The sequence below is a fragment of the Polypterus senegalus genome, chromosome 8, assembly GCF_016835505.1.
Source record: "Polypterus senegalus isolate Bchr_013 chromosome 8, ASM1683550v1, whole genome shotgun sequence".
Classification (NCBI taxonomy): domain Eukaryota; kingdom Metazoa; phylum Chordata; class Cladistia; order Polypteriformes; family Polypteridae; genus Polypterus; species Polypterus senegalus.
This window is the reverse complement of record NC_053161.1, coordinates 12376208-12396732: the sequence shown is the minus strand read 5'-3', so window position 1 is coordinate 12396732 and position 20525 is coordinate 12376208. Positions and strand designations below refer to the sequence as shown.

The 20525-nt window shown below is 38.8% G+C and overlaps 1 protein-coding gene across 4 annotated transcripts in view; it reads left to right on the top strand.

Annotated features, from left to right (window-relative positions):
• The window catches only part of ganabb (glucosidase II alpha subunit b), a 184665-nt gene that overhangs the window by 141107 nt on the left and 23033 nt on the right, over nt 1-20525 (top strand). For all 4 annotated transcript variants that reach the window (XM_039760750.1, XM_039760748.1, XM_039760753.1 and 1 more), the window contains 2 exons: nt 5545-5646; nt 8431-8674. In XM_039760750.1, coding sequence (XP_039616684.1) covers nt 5545-5646; nt 8431-8674 — 346 coding nt within the window. The remainder of the gene's footprint in view (nt 1-5544; nt 5647-8430; nt 8675-20525) is intronic.

Genomic DNA, 20525 nt, shown 5'->3' with positions numbered 1-20525 from the left:
CCTACTTTCATATTCTTTAACTTTCTCCACGTATATTGCGGCAGCTTTTTTTTTTTTGAGCCTTTTGAATTCCACTGCTTTCTTAATCTCTAACCTGCTCTGGATCTGTATAGCGCTATGTCCCGATTGGACGTGCTTTTTTTTTCCAATTCCACTTCTTCCGGGCTGATTGTTTTTCTTATTTTCTGAATTTGCACCTAGATTATTGTTTTTCTTTTTTGTGTCTCCAATGCTTTTGAGTCTCCTTTCTCTGTGCTGCTTGCTTTCTTCGCTTTGTCGTCTGCATTTCATTTATAACGTATTGTCCTTATATGCTTTATATGTGCTGAAAACCCTGGATCTGTGTGTGTGCTCAAAGCCAAAATATGAGTGTGTGTGCTGACTGCCCTTGCTCTTATTTATGTGTAAGTAGGGCATGTCTTGCAAGAATCTCATGTTCTATGTCATTGTGAGACAGTCCTGGGTCATTCTCTTGGCACAAAGTCTCATGTTTAAGGTCCCAGCGAGGCGCTCCGTGGCCAATCTCTCTAGTCTCGCGGGTCTTAAGTGTCTTCTGTGATCTTAACGTGAAGATCACGTATCGTCGCCCTACTGTTTCTCTCCAGGATTTTTTTTATAATAGAGAGATATATCAATATTGCATTTCAGTAATAATTTAATGTGATTTATGCATTGTTAGTGTTAGGGTAGGTTACGTGAGTTTAAGTGAGCTTAGTGTAGCTTACATCTAGTCAGGTGTATTCTTAACATGTCATTGTGATAATGACACAGAGGCACATAGACTGTAGAAATGCAAACTCTAAAAATGACATTGGATACAGAGGCATGCCACCTCGCCAACCCCCCACCCCCAACCCTGTCAGCTTGTTTAACGCTAAAATCAACCAGCTGTCTAGTTGGACTCTTATGCTGTTGTGTTACTTATTATTAGATATTCACAAATAAATACAAATCAGTGTGCAAATACAATAACAAACAAAAGTTTTAACACATTTTTGTAAGATTTTTCTTTTGTTTTTATAACCATCTTAAACATTGGAATAAACACTGAAATGGAAGGTACACACCAGTTGACATTTAAGTCGAAAAACTCGTACATTTCTTTAATAAAGATGAGAATTAGCACCTTTCAGCTGTTATGGCCACAGCATATGCTGCAAAGCAGCAGAGATTATCAGCTGGCAACTTTTTTTTTTCTTTTTCCACTATTATGTTACGTTACTTGTCCAGGATTCTTGATCATCCTTTTCATTTATCCTTTTATTTATATGAATGCTTTACTGACTGCTGTTGCAAGATCTACTGCTGTATTATTACTCCTTGTTGTAGTTTGCCCCTATTTCTGAATAAGTATCAGTAATACGTGTATTGTCTTGAGAACTCTTCCCACATCTGCAGCTCATGAGAACAAAGCTTTCATTTTTTAAAGCTCAGTTTAATCATTCTAATTGATAGGCAAAGTAGTTGTTGGTTGTAGACCTAGAATAGTACATTTTAGAATATGGGCTGTATGGCACCTCAGTTCTGTGGTATAGAAGGTTCAACTTGACAATCTCCTAGACTAACTAAGGATAATTAGTTGAAGGCGAATAGCAAATCTACTGATAAGGCTGAAGGTTAGAACGAGTAGCCACAATTTTAACAGGATATAATATAGGAATCCACAATATAAATACAGATTCTCCTCTTAATCTGTTTAATTACCCCTCCTATTTCAAGAATAATGGGAAGCTTGATGAGCATCACCTTATGTTGAATTTAGGTATTGACGAAGCTCTGTAAGAAGTGTTTCAGGTTGTAACCAATGGGCCAGGTGTTTTTGATTTGTCAGTTTACAAATGTGCCTTTTTCATTTTGACGAATTACTTCCTTACACACACATTCAGTTGAATTTGTGCAATTAAGTTTAACATAGCTCACCAGCCTACTTTTAATACCACATTTATTCAAGATTTAGCCTCCTACAGATTCTCTTTTGAGCCACAGTTAATAAAATATGTTGCATATATTTAATTTTATCTTAAGCTAAAAAAAAAATACAGTAGAGTCTCGCTTATCCATCCTTTGCTTATCCAACATTCCATATTATCCGACGTCCCACTGCAAAAAAAAAACAAAAAAAAAAACGCATCAGTTGGCAACAAGAACTGCAAGTTGCGAGCGTGAGTGTAGTCTAGTTTTTATTGCTTCGACTCTACCGCAGCTAATTACAGTGGAACTTCGGTTTGCGAGCATAATTCATTCTGGAAGTGTGCTCGCAGTCCAAAGCACTCGTACAGTATATCAATGCGAATTTCCCCATAAGAAATAATGGACACTCAGATGATTCGTTCCACAACACAAAACTATTCATATAAAAATGATTAATACAAAATATAAAGTAAAAATACATAAAGCAAATTAACCAGCATATTACCTTTGAAAAGAATCATGGCTGGTATGAGTGAGTTTCTAAACTCTTGTGGGATTCCATCCAATGAGATGACATGCGGAAGAGCGTCCCAAAGCAATCAGTCTCCCAGCGCTGTAGCAGTTCGCCATAAAAGCGAATCTGAAAAGATTACGGACATGCTATAAGCGCCTGCCGTCGATATGTGATACAAGGAACATTATAAATGCGCAGGGCACAGTATTACTTTCCCCCGACCCTGCCTGACTGCTCTGTCTGTGTATAGGAGAATGGCAGATCCTGCTACAATAAATAACCGCGCTGTTGCTGTTTTCAAGCTTAATAAAGCTGGTGTTGCTAAAGTACTTAGACTCAGCTTTGTGTTTTCGCGTGCAAGACGGGGACTCGCACGTCACAGCACAAACACACACACAGATGCAGTCACAATACTGTAGTAAACAGTATACGCTCGTACGGATGTTGACTATATGAGTGACGGAGTTGAGGCACTAGAAACTGCAATTAATTACATTAAGCAACAAGAAGTTGTTACTGGAATCGACATAATGATGCTGCAAAGATGGCGAGACTTGACAGCGAAGAAACGGTACTCATCAGAAAAGCAGACTACAATCAAAAATGTCTTTAAATCCGAACTTTTTAAATCCGAACTTTAAGTACAGTACATACTGTATTTATCTTAAGACCATTCTGTAACTAAGTTAATTTTTTTTGTTGTAAAACATGATTATTGGGTTCGTAATGTGTAAAATTATAGCATAGTTTGACATTTAATATGCTTTTTCTTGACACCTGCCATTATCCAACATTTTCGCTTATCCGAAGTTTGGCCGGCCCGTTTGTCGGATAAGCGAGACTCTACTGTACTTCAGTTTCTCCTCAGAGTTGCTCTACAATTTTCTAATTACTTTATTGTGCTTGCAATATCTTTAATATGTTTACAGTATATCCTTCTTGTGATGAAAGAACCAGAGTTAAAAATGATAAATCAAAGCATAAATAATTTAAGAAATGTATTATACAACTTTGTGATGTCATGCCAGAAACGTTTAGTTAGCTAGTTAAACAAATAGGGCTGCCAGGATTATTCCATTATAATTAACTCAAGATATTAATGTAGTTTTATTTTCTTAATTGAGTAAACATGCACATCCCTAACTACTTCCTAAAAGTGCATGTGTAATGAGTTGTAGAATAAATATACATACATAAATATGTAATTTGATTATTTTCAAGCTAAAATAGAAAAAACATTTTTGAAACTTCAAATAAAACAACTTTCTCACATACAGTAGTATTTCACCTCACTTTTTAAAAAAAAAAAAACTCTTTGCATGATTTCTTTTGCATTCAAATTCTATACAGCAATCATTCATATGCTTAATTAAATTACTTGGATAAAATGAGTTGTTAAATTCAATAAAATGGTCGATTTACAGTAGGATTGCCATTAACGATTATGTTAACTATTAAAGTGTCAGCATTATTCAGTTATGGTTGATAGTTTTGCACCGTCTAATATTGGCAGAGGCTAGTAATGTTCTGAAAAGAACTCTGACCCCAATCTCAAAAATACCTTAGTAGGGTTTACATAAATGCTCAGTAATTTTGCCATATGTTGTAGTACAGACTAAACTCTTGCATTTTTGGCTGTGGCATGCTAATGTTCTTAACACAGACCTAGTAAGTCAGTGTAAAGCTGTCACAACTATATGAAACTGCAGTCACTGTGCTGTATATTGTCCCAGAAGACCAATGTCCAGTGCTTATTGTACAAATGTATTTATAGCTCACACAAGAAAAAAAAATAGTCTCTATCAAGCAAGGGTTTTTTTTTTTTTTATTAAACTAAATCTGTACATTTCTTCCTGAGTATTTATTATAAGCCATCCCACATTGTATAAGATCAGATCTTATTTTATTAAATTTAGTTGTAAGTGCTGAGTGTGGCTTGGTGGGTTCCTATATTTATCTATAAATGAAACACATACTCCTATTAATGTTACGACTCTGGCTTCCACTGATACAAGTATAGATGTTATCTTAGGGATAGTTTGGCAGTGGCTTGTTGTGCCAGTTGCAAGCTTTGAGCAGCACTTATTTTATTTTTGGTATCATGACGCAACTCTTCATTATTGCTAAATTTTGAAGATTAAAGTATTACCCTATCAACCCATCTTTTGCCTGTAACATCACATGATGCAGCATTGTATTGTTTAACCTAAAAGCACATACATTTTTTTCTTATTTTCAAAAATTAAATGCAAAAACAGCCAAAAAAGAAAGATGACGTAAGTACGGCTAAGTCAGTTAGTGGTAACTTAAACAAGAAACCACAACTTTCCAAAGCAGTTATGTCAGTATATGGAGCACATCAATAGACCAAGTTAATATATATGGTTTTAGATAGTTTATTTTAATTTCAGTGCAAATGGAATGTATGCATAATGGTTTATATTTCCACACGTTTTCAACCTTTACAATATTGTGCTTATCATTTGTGAAACAAACTAAGTGAGGAAGCAGTTATAATGAATGCAGTTCCCTTTGTCTGTTCAATAATACACGCATACTATATTTAAGGTACCCCGCGTTCAACCTGGCGCCTCTTCTGCTTTTTTCTTGCCTTTTGTTAAAAACAATTGTTCTGTTTAAATTTAACATGTGTTAATCTATTGAATATTGTCTTTGACACATTCACTTACCCTTTATAGCCTAAAAAACGTACAGTAATATTTCATTTACTTTTAAGGTGTTTGTTATTCCATTGATATTATGATCCCAAAGTAATGCTATTGCTTCTAATTCATGTATTTTTCCTAGTTCTGTTGGCTTTGAGAGATGGATGTTGCAGCATTACAAGATTATAGTTCTTTATGCATTATCATTATGCAGATCATTTGTGTTGCTGCTACTGCTACATAGTTCTACACTGTACGGATTTAATTGAGTAGGAGTGAAGATCTTTCAATTACCACAACCTTGATTATTTTCATTTTATCTTTTCAGTCTGATTTTAAGACTGATGAAATCTTAGTATATTTGAGTCAAGTAGGGACTGTAACATTGTCAAGCACAGAAAGTATGATTACTGAAAAAGTTATTCCTGTAATTAAGTTTATTTTTTCTTGCAGGGGCTGTTTGGACTGGTGACAATGCTGCTGAGTGGGATCATCTCAAGATTTCCATTCCTATGTGTTTAAGCCTTGGGTTAGCTGGAATTTCCTTCTGTGGAGGTGAACTTTTATTTTGGAAAAATTGCTGTTCCAGTATTTAGGTTTTGTTTTTACAATGTTATTAGCAAATTGTGTATTTTTCTGACTGAACGGAATGTTTGCCATAGTTTAACACTTACATTTATATTGTATTAGCTTCTGGGAAATGTCATATCTAATTGTACTTTTGTTGTATCAGATGTATTGGTACAGATTATTATTGATGGAGGGAGCCCACATGTTACAGGGTTTGCAGCTTGTAGACATTGTTGAAAATAGCATAAGGTAGCAGCAGCCTAGATATGCAATTGATTGTGGTGTGACAGCTGAAATATTATTTTTTACCTTATTAAACTTAATCTGATCTTTGTGATTGATTCACTGTTTGCTTATGTTAAGGTAATGAAATGACCAATTTATAAATTTGTAGTTTGTTGCCATTTTAGGTAGTTCCTGAGTGCAGAGGCAGGGGATGAAACCCTTAGGTAAAACTAATGACAAGAGTTTGAAGTCCATTCAAAAATAAATAAAGTACTATATGGTAGGAATGTGACCAAAGCATTTGGGTCATTTTGAGTGACCTGCTCATTTGAGTTGAGAATTCTAAGCATTTTGAGAATTCTCCAGAGTAAACGGGAGCTATTAAAGGACCACCCAAGGGTGATTATCTCAGAACCACATTGATGGAGATACTGTAGACCATTGCCATGCATGTTGAGAGTGAAGAAATTCAGAAGGCCATATCAACAAGTTTTATTTTTTAACATAATCTCTGCGAACATTAATACACTTGTTATAGTGTTCACATGCCATTTTTGATTTTGTAAGGATGGCGTGGGAGGGAATTTATCTGCTCATGAAACTACCCTTTAGTACAGTAGCACTTTTGCCATCTTTATCACTGGTTATATTGTGTACCAAAAGGTAGACCTTCAGATTAAAGCTCAGGTTGTATGCCCACAGAACCAGGACTAGAAAATAGTTTGTTGTGGTACCACTTTGAAACTTAGTTAAGCAGAGCAGTCTTTTTAGCTCATATAGTGTAAACAAAGACATCGTTGTAAAGCAGAACTGGGTGTGCTCCACAGCTTTCCTTGCAACTTTTCCCTGCTTGTCTGCTGTAAATGTCAAACCATTACAGAATAATAATAACCAGTAATATGGATATTTTAAGGAATGTGATTGATCTGAACATCAACATCCAAACATCTTGCTAATATTGAATTTCTTTGGTGGTTTGGGTGGTTTTTTTTTTTGGTTTTTTTTATAGGAATTACTTTGCTTCTAGTGTTTTGATGGTGGTTTGCTTATGGGTCATAGTGATCTAACCTAGTTTCATCCCCAATTATTAAATACTAATGGATTTCCATTTGAAGTTGTTAGATGCGGTGGTGCTTTATTTTAGAAGTGAAGCATAGACCTTACTTTATTAGTTAAATAATGGCTTTCACTGACCCATAACTAATCCCTATAGTGTCTCCTATTGCACATTTGGTATACAAGTAAACTTAGTTCACAAGCAATAAACATGACAAACTTATATTTTATTTTAGTAGAGTACATCTACTTCTGCCCATTTACTAAGTTGGCAGTATAGAATACCCCTTTACTTCTGACTGTGTTTCAGTGATATTTCAGTTTTGGTAAATCGTTTTACTCTTGCAAATTACATCTTATGGGCACTTCAGTGATAATGCGTGATTTCAAGAGATTTAGTTAGGATTTTCTGGACAATTGTGTTTTTTAAATGTCTTTCTTACAACCTCAAAGGTAAGAACTAGTGAACCTTGGAATTTCAAAGTCTCAGATATTATAAATCTGCAGTATATCACGTTGAAAATACAGATGTCCATTCCAAAGCACAGCCCAGCTGTAAGGTGTCGCTCAACGAGAAGACAAGTGTGAGCTTTGTTCAGTTAAAAAGAGCATACAATGCCTATAAAATATTCATAAGCACTCCCCAACTCCAGTAGATTTGTTGATATTATGCTTATTTAATTTATTTACAACATTCACTTAGTCAATTTAGTTATGTACTTTTGACATTGATCATTAGAAAAAGATCCCTTAAATGCTAAAAAGAAACAGTCTCCAAATTGAAGTAAATTTACTACAGCTATTAAACGCAATTTTGTAATTGCTATGTCTCAGCATTGCTAATGGCTGCTGCATATTCATCCACTTCAAAACTTTTTGCTTAATTTGTAAGGGTTTTATATGCAAGTCCATACTTGCAAAGGCTGGGAACATGCGCTGATAAAGCGTTGACACATCCACCACGCAACAAGCCACCTGGATTGGGACCTGAGTGCAGTGGGTGACAACTCGGCACCATACTGGAACAGTGTGAGGTTTTTTTCATGGTGGCTAAAGTTCCAATCCTGCCACCATCCCCCAAGTTTTCCCTATAAGCTGAAGAACCTGCTTGCAGGGCTGCATGCAGATTAATGTCATAACTTGCAATTATTTCATCCTGAATAAGTGCCTTGCTCAAGTGCCCAACAGAGCAGAGTCGCTTCTGGCATTTACGGAATTCAAACCGGTAACCTCCCAATTGCTGGCGCAGATCCTTAGTCTCAGAGCCAGCTCTCCACCCCATACCTGCAGAATTGCCATAAATTAAGACGGCTTTATACTGAGTGTCCTCTATATTTTAACTGGCAACCTCCTGATTGCTAGTGCAGATCCTTAGCCTCAGATCCACTACTCTGCCCCATACTTGCAGAATTGCCATAAATTGAGGCAGCTTTATCCTGAGACTTGTCTATGCTTTATTTTATGATGAGTACTTTATTTATTTTTCAGCTGATGTTGGAGGTTTCTTCAAGACTCCAAGCACAGAGTTGTTGATCCGTTGGTACCAAATGGGTGCGTACCATCCATTTTTTCGGGCTCATGCCCACCTGGATACACCAAGACGAGAACCATGGCTATTTGGGGAAGAAAACACCAAACTGATCCGCTCTGTAGTTCGTGAGCGTTATGCACTCCTTCCATTCTGGTACACTTTGTTCTACAATGCATATCGCACTGGAGTGCCTGTCATGAGGTAATATTGCAACTTGTGCATTTTGGACTTTTGTATGCTTTGCTTGAATTAATTTTATTGACTGTAGTTAGGGATGCTCCAAATGATTGGCCGCCAATCTAATTAGGCCAATTTTTACTAAAAAAGACTCAATCAGTAAATTGACCAATAAAAAAAAAATTTCAGCACCTGCTTTTCTAAGCTTTACAGCAATTTAGTTGTAGTGCTCCTTCATGCATGATGTTACAGTAGCTGAACCTGTATGCAGTTTTATTTATTTATTTGTACAGCAAGAAATTGTAAACAAAGTGCAGCTTGTGGAGGCTTGTTTTATCAGTGATTGGAATATTAATAAACTGAGAAAAAGGAATCAAAGTTGTCATGCAATTGGACATACGGCAAGCTACTTAAATTAATTCAGACCTTTATATTTTGTCCTTTTAAAACAGATGCCATTTGAGTTTGGACAGTGAGCTTGTTTTTAGTGCAGCAGCTTACAATTTTAATTGGAAAAAGAAAAGATAAAGATAATTTTGAAATTGGTGCTTGATAAACAATAGGTATTTTGAAATGTTTGTACTGTGCTTAATATTTGTTGCTGTGCGTCCAGCATTTTTTGGAAAAATAAAGTAATACATAATTAAAATGGCAGTGGTAGTGCTGCTGCCTCGCAGTTAGGAGACCCGGGTTCGCTTCCTTCCCTGCATGGAGTTTGCATGTTCTCCCCATGTCTGTGTGGGTTTCCTCCGGGTACTTCGGTTTCCTCCCACAGTCCAAAGACATGCAGGTTAGGTGGACTGGCAATTCTAAATTGGCCCTAGTGTGTGCTTGGTTTGTGGGTGTGTTTGTGTGTGTCCTGCGGTGGGTTGGCACCTTGCCCAGGATTGGTTTGTACCTTGTGCCCTGTGTTGGCTGAGATTGGCTCCAGCAGACCCCCGTGACCCTGTGTTCGGATTCAGCGGGTTGGAAAATGGATGGATGGATAATTAAAATGGTAATCCATATTTATAATTACATGAATTACAAATGCCTAGCTGATAACACTGAGAAAAAACTGTATAAATATTTTAAATATATATTTTTACAGCAAATGGATTTATAATGATTAAAACCAATAAGTGCATGTATATTTACATTTAAGCAGTTTAAAGGATTGTGTTTTGTTTCTCTAACACTACTTTTTTTTATTTCAGACAAGTACATTTTAGCAAAATTTAAACATGATAACTTGTAATTGTGATTTTTTTTTATACTGCAAGTATTTTATCCTTGTAATAAAATTTTGTATATATTTTATTAATGTATTGTAAGGAAATTTTATCTATTTTAGTATTCTTATGGTCACTGAACAATAAGCCTGAAGAATTTATTTTGGTAATAAAAAAAGAACAGTTAACACCTGAGGTCTATAGTTTAATTATATAAATACCAAAGTTAACACTTTTTAATGTGGGACATAACCCTTCTATGTGTCTAGTTATGCAGGAGCTTAGTGTAAAAAGTATTTTATAGGGACAAAGGGGGGATCTGAATCTGTATTAAAATCGGCCAATCAAATAACATGCAATCGGTGATTGGTATCAGCCTTAAAAAAACCTAATCGGAGTGTTCCTACTGTAGATTGATTAGTAAGTGCTAATTGCCGTAAACATTTATTGCTTGTAGCTGCTTTATAAATCAATTTTCAGTTTATTTAAATAAAATACTGTTTATGTTGAATTTATTAGAAATTAATAAAAAACGTTAATATATTGTAGGTATCACTTTGGTAATGTGCTCCATAATACAAATTTCACTGATTTACCTCCAAATGTTTCCTGTTACGTATATTTTTTTAGAGGGCACTGTTCTGTAATATTAGGAAAATCAGATATGGTCAAATATGTTACCGCCTCTGTAGGACTTTGTTTATTGTATAATTTAGCACTTTTACAGTCAGTGTTTCAGTTGTTCAGATTCAAAAAGTTCTGGGGAAATTTCCAGGTGTGCCCATGTTCATCAGGAATACCCTGTAAATTTTCTTTTGATGCAAGATCAATATTTTCCAAGAGATATGATTTTTATCCGGCCTCAATTTTTCCATCAAGTTCAAGTCCATTGCTCAAGAACCAAACCAACTAAGCAGGCTCAGACTTTGCACACTGGTATAGTATGTGACGAAATTGAAACATACAGTCCAGATGACCCTGCATGGTCAAAGCAGCCCCTTGAAATTGGCCAAAATTTAATCTGAGTTTTTGCCTTAGCTATTTTTAGGCCTCAGAAACGCATCTGATGTCACTCTTAGATTACGGCACTCTCTGGGTGCCTTGTCTGTTGTCTCACTGTATGCTCTGACCACTGTGAGTGATGTCTCATTGAGGGAGACATTTTATTCGCAACTTCGCTCTGTGCTTGATGGGTGTCCACAAGGTGACACTCCTCTGTCATGGGTGACTTCAGTGAAGCCACTGGCACTGACAGGGCAGGCTTTGAGGATTGTCTCTATCCCCATGGGTCTGGTGACTGTGATAAAAGTGGCTTCATGTTCCTTGACTTTGCAAAATGTCAGGGGCTGTGAATTGATGAATCCTGGTTCCAGTGCCCTGCGCTGCATTGTTGGACTTGATACTCCAGTACTAGTGGTGTGGTGGTGAAGATCAATCACATCCTTGAGAGCAGACGCTGGAGGCTCTTACCAAAGAAGTGCTCAGTTTGTGAATTCTGACAACAGACTTGTTTCTACTCTGAACATCTAGCTTAGGTCCAGTAGGTTACCACCTACTAGGAAAATGATGCTGGACCTGCCCAGACTCCAAGAACAGGCTGTTTCTGATAAATTTGCACACAGTTTGTGTGAGGAACTTATGGATTTGGGTGTGACTGATGATCCTAATGTGATGCGGGAGACCTTTTCATGACAAGACCCTGAAGGTTGCGGAGGGTTGTGTTGGTGTTACCGGTGTTCCCAGAAGGAGGTGTCATCTCGCAGGGCATTCTGAATATCATCGAGAGGAGTCACAGAGCACGGTTTGATGGCAACTCCGGTCTGTGCCAGGAACTGAGAAGGACGCCTGCAAGGGCTCTGAGGGCAGATAAGGAGGCATTTCTTAGAGGAATCTTTGAGCAAGTGATGCACGATCTTTGCTCTAGTAACCCATGTCCTGCTTACAGGGGAATCCAAGCATTACGCACTTCCAAATCTGTTTCTCGGAGAGTTGCAGTCAGGGTGACATTGCAGTTGTGACCCGCTGAGCTGGCTACTTTGAGCAGCTGTTTAAAGTTGATCCACCAGCTAGGACATTTGATATATCTGGGCCCACAGTTCTTAAGTCTGATCCTCCAATCAGCTGAGGGTAGGGAAGGCTGCAGGGATCTGAGGTATCTGGAGTGAACTTCTCCAGGCTGGTGGTAAGGCTGTCTTCCTGGCAGTGCAAGTAATCTTGGCTTCCATTTGGGAGACTGCCATCATCCCAACTGACTGGAAAACAGAAGTTGTCGTCCGTATCTGGAAAGGGAAGGGTGATCACTTGGATTGCAGCAACTACAGGGACATAACCCTGCTCTCTGTGCCAGGTAAGATCCTTGTTACGGTCCTTCTCAGTAGGATCCATGATCACTTGCTCACCTACCAGCGACCAGAGCAGTCTGGTTTTATTCCCAAGAAGTCTACCATCGACAGCATCCTGGCACTGAGAGTTTTCATGGACCGTAAACGTGACTTTCGGCAGGGTTTCTTTGCAACCTTTTTCAGTTTTCGTAAAATGTTCAGCTTGGCTGATAGAGCTGTCCTGTGGGACTTCCTGAGACTTTGTGGGATCCCCCTGAAGTTGCTGGTGCTGCGAGTGCTGTGCTGAGTGAATGCAGAACCTATGCATTTTTCTCAGTTGATTCTGTGGTTTGTCAGGGATGTGTTCTTGCTTCTATTGTTCAATGCTTGCTTGGACTGGGTGTTGGGCAAGGTTGTGGGGTCCAGTGGCTGTGGGGCATCTGTTGGCAAAGAAAGATTCACTGATCTTTGCAGAGTCAATCCAGGCTCTGATTGGGGCTCTCGAGAGACTGAGCACGGAGTCTGAGTGTCAGGGTTTGCTTCCTGGATAAAAACCAAGATCCAGACCTTTAATGACCTCTTCGCCACAGCCATCCGCAGTTTTTGTCTGTGAATAGTGTCGACCTTGTTGAGAGGTTTATTTACCTCGGCAGTGACATGCATGTCTCTGGTGACTCTACCTATGAAGTTGGTAGACAGGTTGGAAGAACATGGGGGGGTGTCATGAGGTTTTCTGGAAAGGGGTGTGTGGCACTTTTGATCTGTGCCAAAGGATAAATGTCCAAGTCTTTTTATAGTCCTGGTGCTTTCTGTCTTGTTCTATGGTTGTGATACTTGGATGCTATCCAGTGACCTGAGACGAAGATTGGACTCCTTTGGTACTATGTCTCTTTGGAGAATCCTTGGGTACCGCTGGTTCAACTTTGTGTCAGAGTTCCAAATGAGGCACGTTACCTGCATTGTGAGGGAGCATCAGTAACGGCACTATGGCCATTTGGCATGATTCCCCAAGGGTGATCGCAGGATCCTGATTGTTGAGGAACCCTAGTGCCTGGACCAGGCCAGGGGAATGTCCATGTGACACCTGACTGCGGCAAATAGAGGATCATGTCTGGAGGGTGAGATTGGACTGTGTGTCTACCTGGGGGGTTGCCAATCAGGATCCCGAGCTGTTTCATCATGTGGTGGGTGCGGCATCATGCTGTATCAGTACATGCTCCCCAAACTGACCTGAGAAACAGAAGATTATATAGGCTTTCGAAAAAGCAATGAACAATAACACTATCAGGGTTTGAACAGCAGACCTCTCAAATCCAAAAAAAACGTTTACAGGGCACCCTAACGGCATGTGGCAATGTGCAGATAATTTTAAAAATATTTTTCATTTATTCTACTGTGTCCCCACTTTCTCAAATAATAAACCTTCCTTTTCTTATCCAGATCATTCATGTTTATTCTCCATCCTTAACATAGGAGAAATGTGTCATGTGTCAACGGGGCCGGTTCTATGCTGAGGCAAGAGGGGGCAATGCCCCCTTAAACAAATGCCATGCCCCCTTAAAGTTTTAGAAGTTGAGAAAGAAAATCCACTGGAAAGGGCACAAATGAGAACATAGGTTTCACCTCTCTTTCGCTCTTTCCCTCCGTGCTCATTTTGTGCGCAGCTCACACAACACTCGGCAGAGATCCCCCACTCACCTTCCCCCAGCTAAACACTCAATCACTGTTAGTATGCAAATGACTCGTGTCAGGTTTCTCAGTAAGCAGGGCAGAGCAAAATGAGCTGCGCAACAGCGGCAGGCTTTGAGGATGCAGCAAATCCCTGTTGTCAAAATCATAGTGACTCTTGAGATAATTAACAACAACTAAAAAAAATACATTTATATTTATACAGTCAATGGGGGACTAGTCCATTGTTGTTCTCACAGTTTGTCTAGTAGAGACGGGTTTCTTTCTCAATCCCACAAGCACCACTGAGAGCCTGTCTGCTGCATAGAGCCGACTGGATGACCTGTGTCTGTCTGTCAGATCCCAACACAAAGCCCCGCCCCAGTTTTCAACTCTGCACTCAACAGTTTTGTCGTTTCATATACTGTACTGCACTGATGTAATCACAGCGATTTTAGTAAAGCTTATTCACTTTCCACCCCAGCTTCCAGCAACTCACAAAGGGAAAGTTAATGCTGTATGATGCATCCTTTCTTCCAAGCTTTTAAAAAGTGTGGTGCTGCTCTGCCTGTACCAATAGCAGTAGCAATGATGCTGCTGCTGGTACATAAGAGACAGCAGTTAGCATGTCTACTCCTGTGGCATCAACAGGCACTGCTTCTCCTGTACTTCTGCCAACAATTGCTTCCCAAAGCAACCTACTCAGCTACCCAGTGACTTAAATGGCAATACTCCATCCTGGCCAATACTGGGTAGTTACCCCAAACGTGTATTTGGTGGTACAACATTAAGATCATTCAATCCTGCCTGGTACCGCACATGACCATGGCTGGAGTACTCTGTTGTGTGGGACGCATGCTTCTCTTTCCCTGTCGGAAATATGGCAGCACTGTTAATGAGAGGGATGTAGTTTTTACCTTAACTGGTTTTAACAACTGGAAAGCAGCACTTGATCGAGGCAAGAGGCTACAGAGGCATGTGTCCAGCCACAACCATGTGCATGCTTCAACCATCTGGACTTAACATAAAAGCAGAGAGGCCACAGGGGGACTGTGGATTCAATGTTGGTTGGTAAAAAAACATTATTGCTAAGGGTATTCCAAAAAATGCAAAATACACATCTAAGGATATCCAAAATGAAATTATCCAAGCAGTGGCTGACATGGTGCTTGGAGAGGTCAGGATAAAATATGAAAGTGCTGATTCTGCAGGGTTTTACCTCAAAAGTGATGGGACCAGGGATAGGTGCAATGTGGAAAATTTGTCTTTGATAATAGTTTGTCAGAAATTCCATGCCAGAGGAGCATCTTATTGGGTTGCTTGACTTGCAACAACTTGATGCAGAGTACATCATCTCTGAGATACTGTTGCACCATTCTGATGCTGGCTACAGTGCTGACAGTATACTTAGCCAGTTTTATGATGGGGCTTCTGTGATGAGTGGGGCTAGAGGTGGTGTACAAGCTCTGCTCCAAAACAGGCTTGACCGATATGTCCCATACATCCACTGCTACAACCACCAACTGCACTTAGTGGTTGTGCATGCCGTGCAGAGTGAGCCGTGTGCAAAAAGATTTTTTAGCCTATCTAGTTCAATCTACAAGTTTTTTCAACACCACTATGTGCTCAATAAACATGATGCACCTTGTCTAAAAAGGCTGCTTGAGATCAGATGGACAAGCCACTATGAGGTGACAAGGTGCACTGTGGACAATCAAGAACAAATCCTTTATCCTATCTGAGATGACAGAGGATAATGATGCTGCAGTTGACCTGTGCACCCGAGGCATCAGGCTTGCTATGCCAAATTAAGATGCATCACTTCTTTGAGACTGGAAAGTTCCTAGTGTGGGTGCTTGGTGTCTTGAAACCAGCAATTGCTATTCTACAGTCTGTTAGCTGATCTGTGCAGTGCTTCTGAGGTTGTTAGTGCAGCACTGGACTCCTTAAAAAAACATCTGTGAGGGTGACTGTTGGGGAGTGTCATCTCCTGCTGAGGATGTCACATCCAAGAAAGAGAAGAACAATGAGCAAACACCTGGGTCAAAGTGTTGTGCTTTCAACCTTGGGCCATACAGACTCTGGTGACCCTACCATTTCCCCCCATCAGTCTCTGAAAAGATCCCTGCTCAACATCCTTGACAGGGCCATTTCAGAAATGGAAACTAGATTTTCACACAAGAATATTGACCTGATGTGAGCCATATCTAGTCTTGCACCCAAATCTAGCGCATTTCTAGATCCCACCTTGTTGCACCCTCTGGCTGTGATGGCTGGCACTGTAGCAGATGTTGTAAGTCTGAAAAGTTCTTGCGGCAAAACAGATGCTGCTCAAAAAATGTCCAAAGGAAACATCTGTCCACTGTGTGTAAACTCCTGCAGGAGTTCAAGGAAGCCTTTACTGGGTTGCATAAATTGTACGTAACAGCCCTGGTAATTGGTGTCTCTTCAGCCTTAATGTGAGAGTTCCTTCTCCATTTTGTCACAGATCCTAACCCCCTATCGTCACACCATGTTATATAAAAGAAAGAGGAATTTGGTGATCTTGGCCCATGAGAAGTCCATAACAAATAACTTAGAGAGTTATTGCAAAGGGAAACTGGAGACTGTTGTTGTAGAGTGGATTGAGGAGAAAGGAGAGTGGAGCTGTTCACTTGCAAACAGAGTTCCATTGCTTGTGTAACTGACCGCAATCCGCCTTTCCCTTCATTGTGTACATGATCATCACGTAGGCACATAGGGTTAAAACACAAGCTTTTATTTTCATCTTCCAGAAAATCTTTTTAAAACAAAAGGAAAAAATAGATACAGCATCACATAAGCGTCTTCTCCCTTCTGCCTATTAAATAATGAATTAAATTGATTATAAATTATTAACACAAAGTAAATGAAATAAAAATCAGCGGGAAAAAACTTAAGGAGAACTGAAACCACAACCTACCCCCAAAGTGTCCACCGCGCTTCTGGCGTTACAGCCAAAAACATGGTGCATGCAGAATGTGAGGTGTGACGCTAATTAACGCCCATACTAAAACAGATTATATTGTTGGTATATTAACTATTTACAGGGATCAACTCTTTTTGGGAAGTTCATAACTAAAAAAAAAAAATTATAAATAACATTTTACACTTTTGCTACACTTGCAAAACAAACAAGCTTAAAACAAGACAAAAAAGTTCAAATGTTCTGTTCTAAATCTGTTGTGTTCTACAAACTAGTTTGAGAATTGTAGGAAAAGACATGATGAATTGTGTTTTTTTTTACTATGCCAACCCTTTTTAGTTTTGTAAATATTGGCTATATTGAGAGGTCTTATTTTATTCTTTATTTTGCAAATTTATTTGAGAATTAGGCCATCTAATTAAGATAAATTTTATGTTGTTGGTTGTAAAGATCTGGATGGATATTTTATTCTTTATTTTATTTTTTTTATTCTATTTTTCAGTTTTATTTTTCAAGACTTAGTGAATTGATTTTTTTTTATAGCTTGGCCTTGTTAATATTGGCAATAGTGAGAAGTGTTATTGTTGGGTTCAAATGTATTTGATATAGGCCATCCAATTAAGGTAAATGTCATGTTTTTAGTTGTTATAATCTGATAAGGAATTTATATTTTATTTTTTGTTTTATTTTGAAGTTTTCCTCCTGAGGGATTGCCACCTTATCGTGGTCAGGGGGTTTGCGTGCCTCAGTGACCCTAAGAGCTACACCAGCAGAAGCTTAGCCTTCAGGTGGGACACCCAAGTTGGACAGGTTTTAGGCTTAGGGTAGAGGCCTGACAAAGTGCAATCCAATTACATGACAAAAACAGTTATCCAGAGCATTCCCACCACTTTCCCGCATCCGTCGCCACCATGTGCCTGCCCCCTCACATATGTCTGTCTAGAACCGGCCCAGTGTGTCAATAATGGTAATAGTTTTCCTTTAGTAAGTTATCAGAAATGTTGAACTTTTCTTCATATCAAATGATGATGTCCTATCTCATGTTGGTGAACAGACAATGCAATTTAATCCATGGCTAAAAGAGTACCTGGTACTCGAATACTAGTGTTACATCCCTACAAAAGATGGCAAACTGTGTCAGTTGGGTATCTGGTGAAGACAGTCAATTGACTCTCCACATATACACCACTGAAGCAGCAGCTGAGATCCTACCCTCTTACGATCGCACTCCTGATGGAGCAGATGTTTTCCTCACGTTAGACCAGTGTCTTGTTGGGTGCATGTATTTTTTTTGAAGTTTTATTAATTTTATTGCAATCCATACAAATCAATCAATTTTTTACAAATAGTAAAATTAAGTTAAGAACAAATCGATCCCCACTCCTAAGAGAGAGAGCAAGGCAAACGGCGTAAAATTTAAGGCTTGTAAACATACCTAAATTAATAAATTTGATGAGATGGATGCATAAGACAGAGAAATACGGAAATAGCTGCTTCCTCTGTGCTTTAAGAGCTTATTTTAAAATATTACTGATTAGATCCTGCCATGTTTTGAAAAAAGTCTGTACGAATCCTCTTAGTATTTGATTTTTTCCAGTTTCAATTAGTATAACACATCGGTTTCCCACTGACTTAAGAGGAGAGTATGGGTTCTTCCAGTTTAGCAGAATAAGTCTGTGTGCCAAAAGTTCAGTGAATGCAATCACAGTTTGTTTGTCCTTCTCCACTTTAAACCTATCTGGAAGAACCCCAAACACAGCTTTTAATGGGTTAGGAGGGATTGTGAGACCAAGGCTGTCTGAAAGGTAATTAAAAATTTTGGTCCAGAATGATGTTAATTTGGTGCAGGCCCAGAACATGTGGCCCAGTGAGTCTGGGACTTGATTGCAGCGTTCGCAGGTTGGATCTTGCCCTGGAAACATTTTGGAGAGTTTTAGACGAGACAGATGTGTTCGCTATATAATTTGGAGTTGTATAATTGTATGCTTTGCGCATATGGAGCTCGATTGAATTCTCTGCATTGCTGCTTTCCACTCCTTTTCTAATATTAATTGAGAGATCTTTTTCCCAGTGTCCTCTTGGATCTTTGAAAGGGAGGGACTGTAAAATGATTTTATATATTGCAGAGATGGTGTCTGAGTCCTTGAGATTGAGCAATATTTTTTCCAGCATGGTTGAGGGTGCAAGATGAGGAAAATCGGGAAGGTTCTGTTTAACAAAGTTCCTGATTTGAAAATAGTGAAAGAAATGTGTAGCTGGAATTTTAAATTTGGAATGTGTTCATTGGATGCAAAGACGTTGTCTATATAAAGATCTCTAAGCAAGTTAATTCCAAATTTTTTCTAGATATTTAAAAACTGCATATGTTTGCGAAGGTTGAAAGAGGTGGTTCTCTTGCAGAGGTGCCACAGATAGAAGCATCTCCGTCTTAAAATGCTTTCTACATTGGTTCCATATTCTAAGTGAGTGAAGCACGACTGGGTTATTAGTATATTGCCGATAACTTGTGTTCATTGGAGCACAGAGCAGGGAATATAAAGAAGTACTGCAGGATTTTACTTTTATTGCAGACCAACTAGGCTGTGTATGTTCTTCTATTTGTGTCCAGGTTTTTATCACTTAGTAATAAAACTGGAAGTTAGGTAGAGCCTTGCTGCCTTTTGTCTTTGTAGGGTTGCTCTTTGGATGCGTGGGTGTTTTGAATTCCAAATAAATTTAGGTTATTGTTGAATCTAATTGCTTAAAGAATGATTTATTAATGTATATTGCAATGTTTTGAAATAAAAAAGGAGCTTAGGAAGAATATTCATTTTAACAGTGTTAATTCTTCCAGCTAGTGTGAGATGAAGGGTTGACCATCTATGCAAGTCTTGCTTAATTTTTTCCATGCAGACGGCGAAATTTTGTTGATATACACTTCAGATTAATTCTGAGACCAGAGATCTTTTGAAATTCTGTGAGTGCTGTTAAGACTGCAGGCACAGAATTTTCTGGGTCTGATGTCTACAGTACCATATCATCTGCATATAATGACATTTTCTGTTCCAGTCCTTCTCTAATAATCCCTTTTATCTGATCAGTATTTTGACAATGTATTGCCAGTGGTTCAATGGCAATTTCAAACAGTAGTTCCACGTTCTTGTTTAAAGTAGTCTAAACAAATGTTGTTGATACAAACTGAAGCTTCTGGGTTAGTATACAGTAATCCCTCGCTATATCGCGCTTTGACTTTTGCGGTTTCGCTCTATCGCAGATTTTATATGAAAGCATGACTAAATATATAACGCGGATTTTTCGCTGCTTCGCGGGTTCTGCAGACAATGTGTCTTTTTACTTCCTGTACATGCTTCCTCAGTTGGTTTGCCCAGTTGATTTCATACAAGGGACGCTATTGGCGGATGACTGAGAAGCTAACCAATCAGAGCACGCAGTTAAGTTCCTGCCTGCTGAATGCGGTGTTAACCAGGAAGTCTCGTCTCGCTCATTCAGCATCAATGTGTTTCGCTGTGTAAAGAGTTGTGCTCTTTTGTGTTTATCTTTGTGCATAGTCAAGCCCTTCATTATGGCTCCAAAACGATCTGCTACTGCTTCAGGGGCCGTGCCCAAGCGCCAAACGGAAGATGTTAACGATTGCCGAAAAGGTAAACGTTTTGGATTTGTTGAAGGCTACGATTCGTTTTATTTAAAAAGTAGGAAAGGAATATAAGATCTACGGCCGCAGTGTCCTTTTA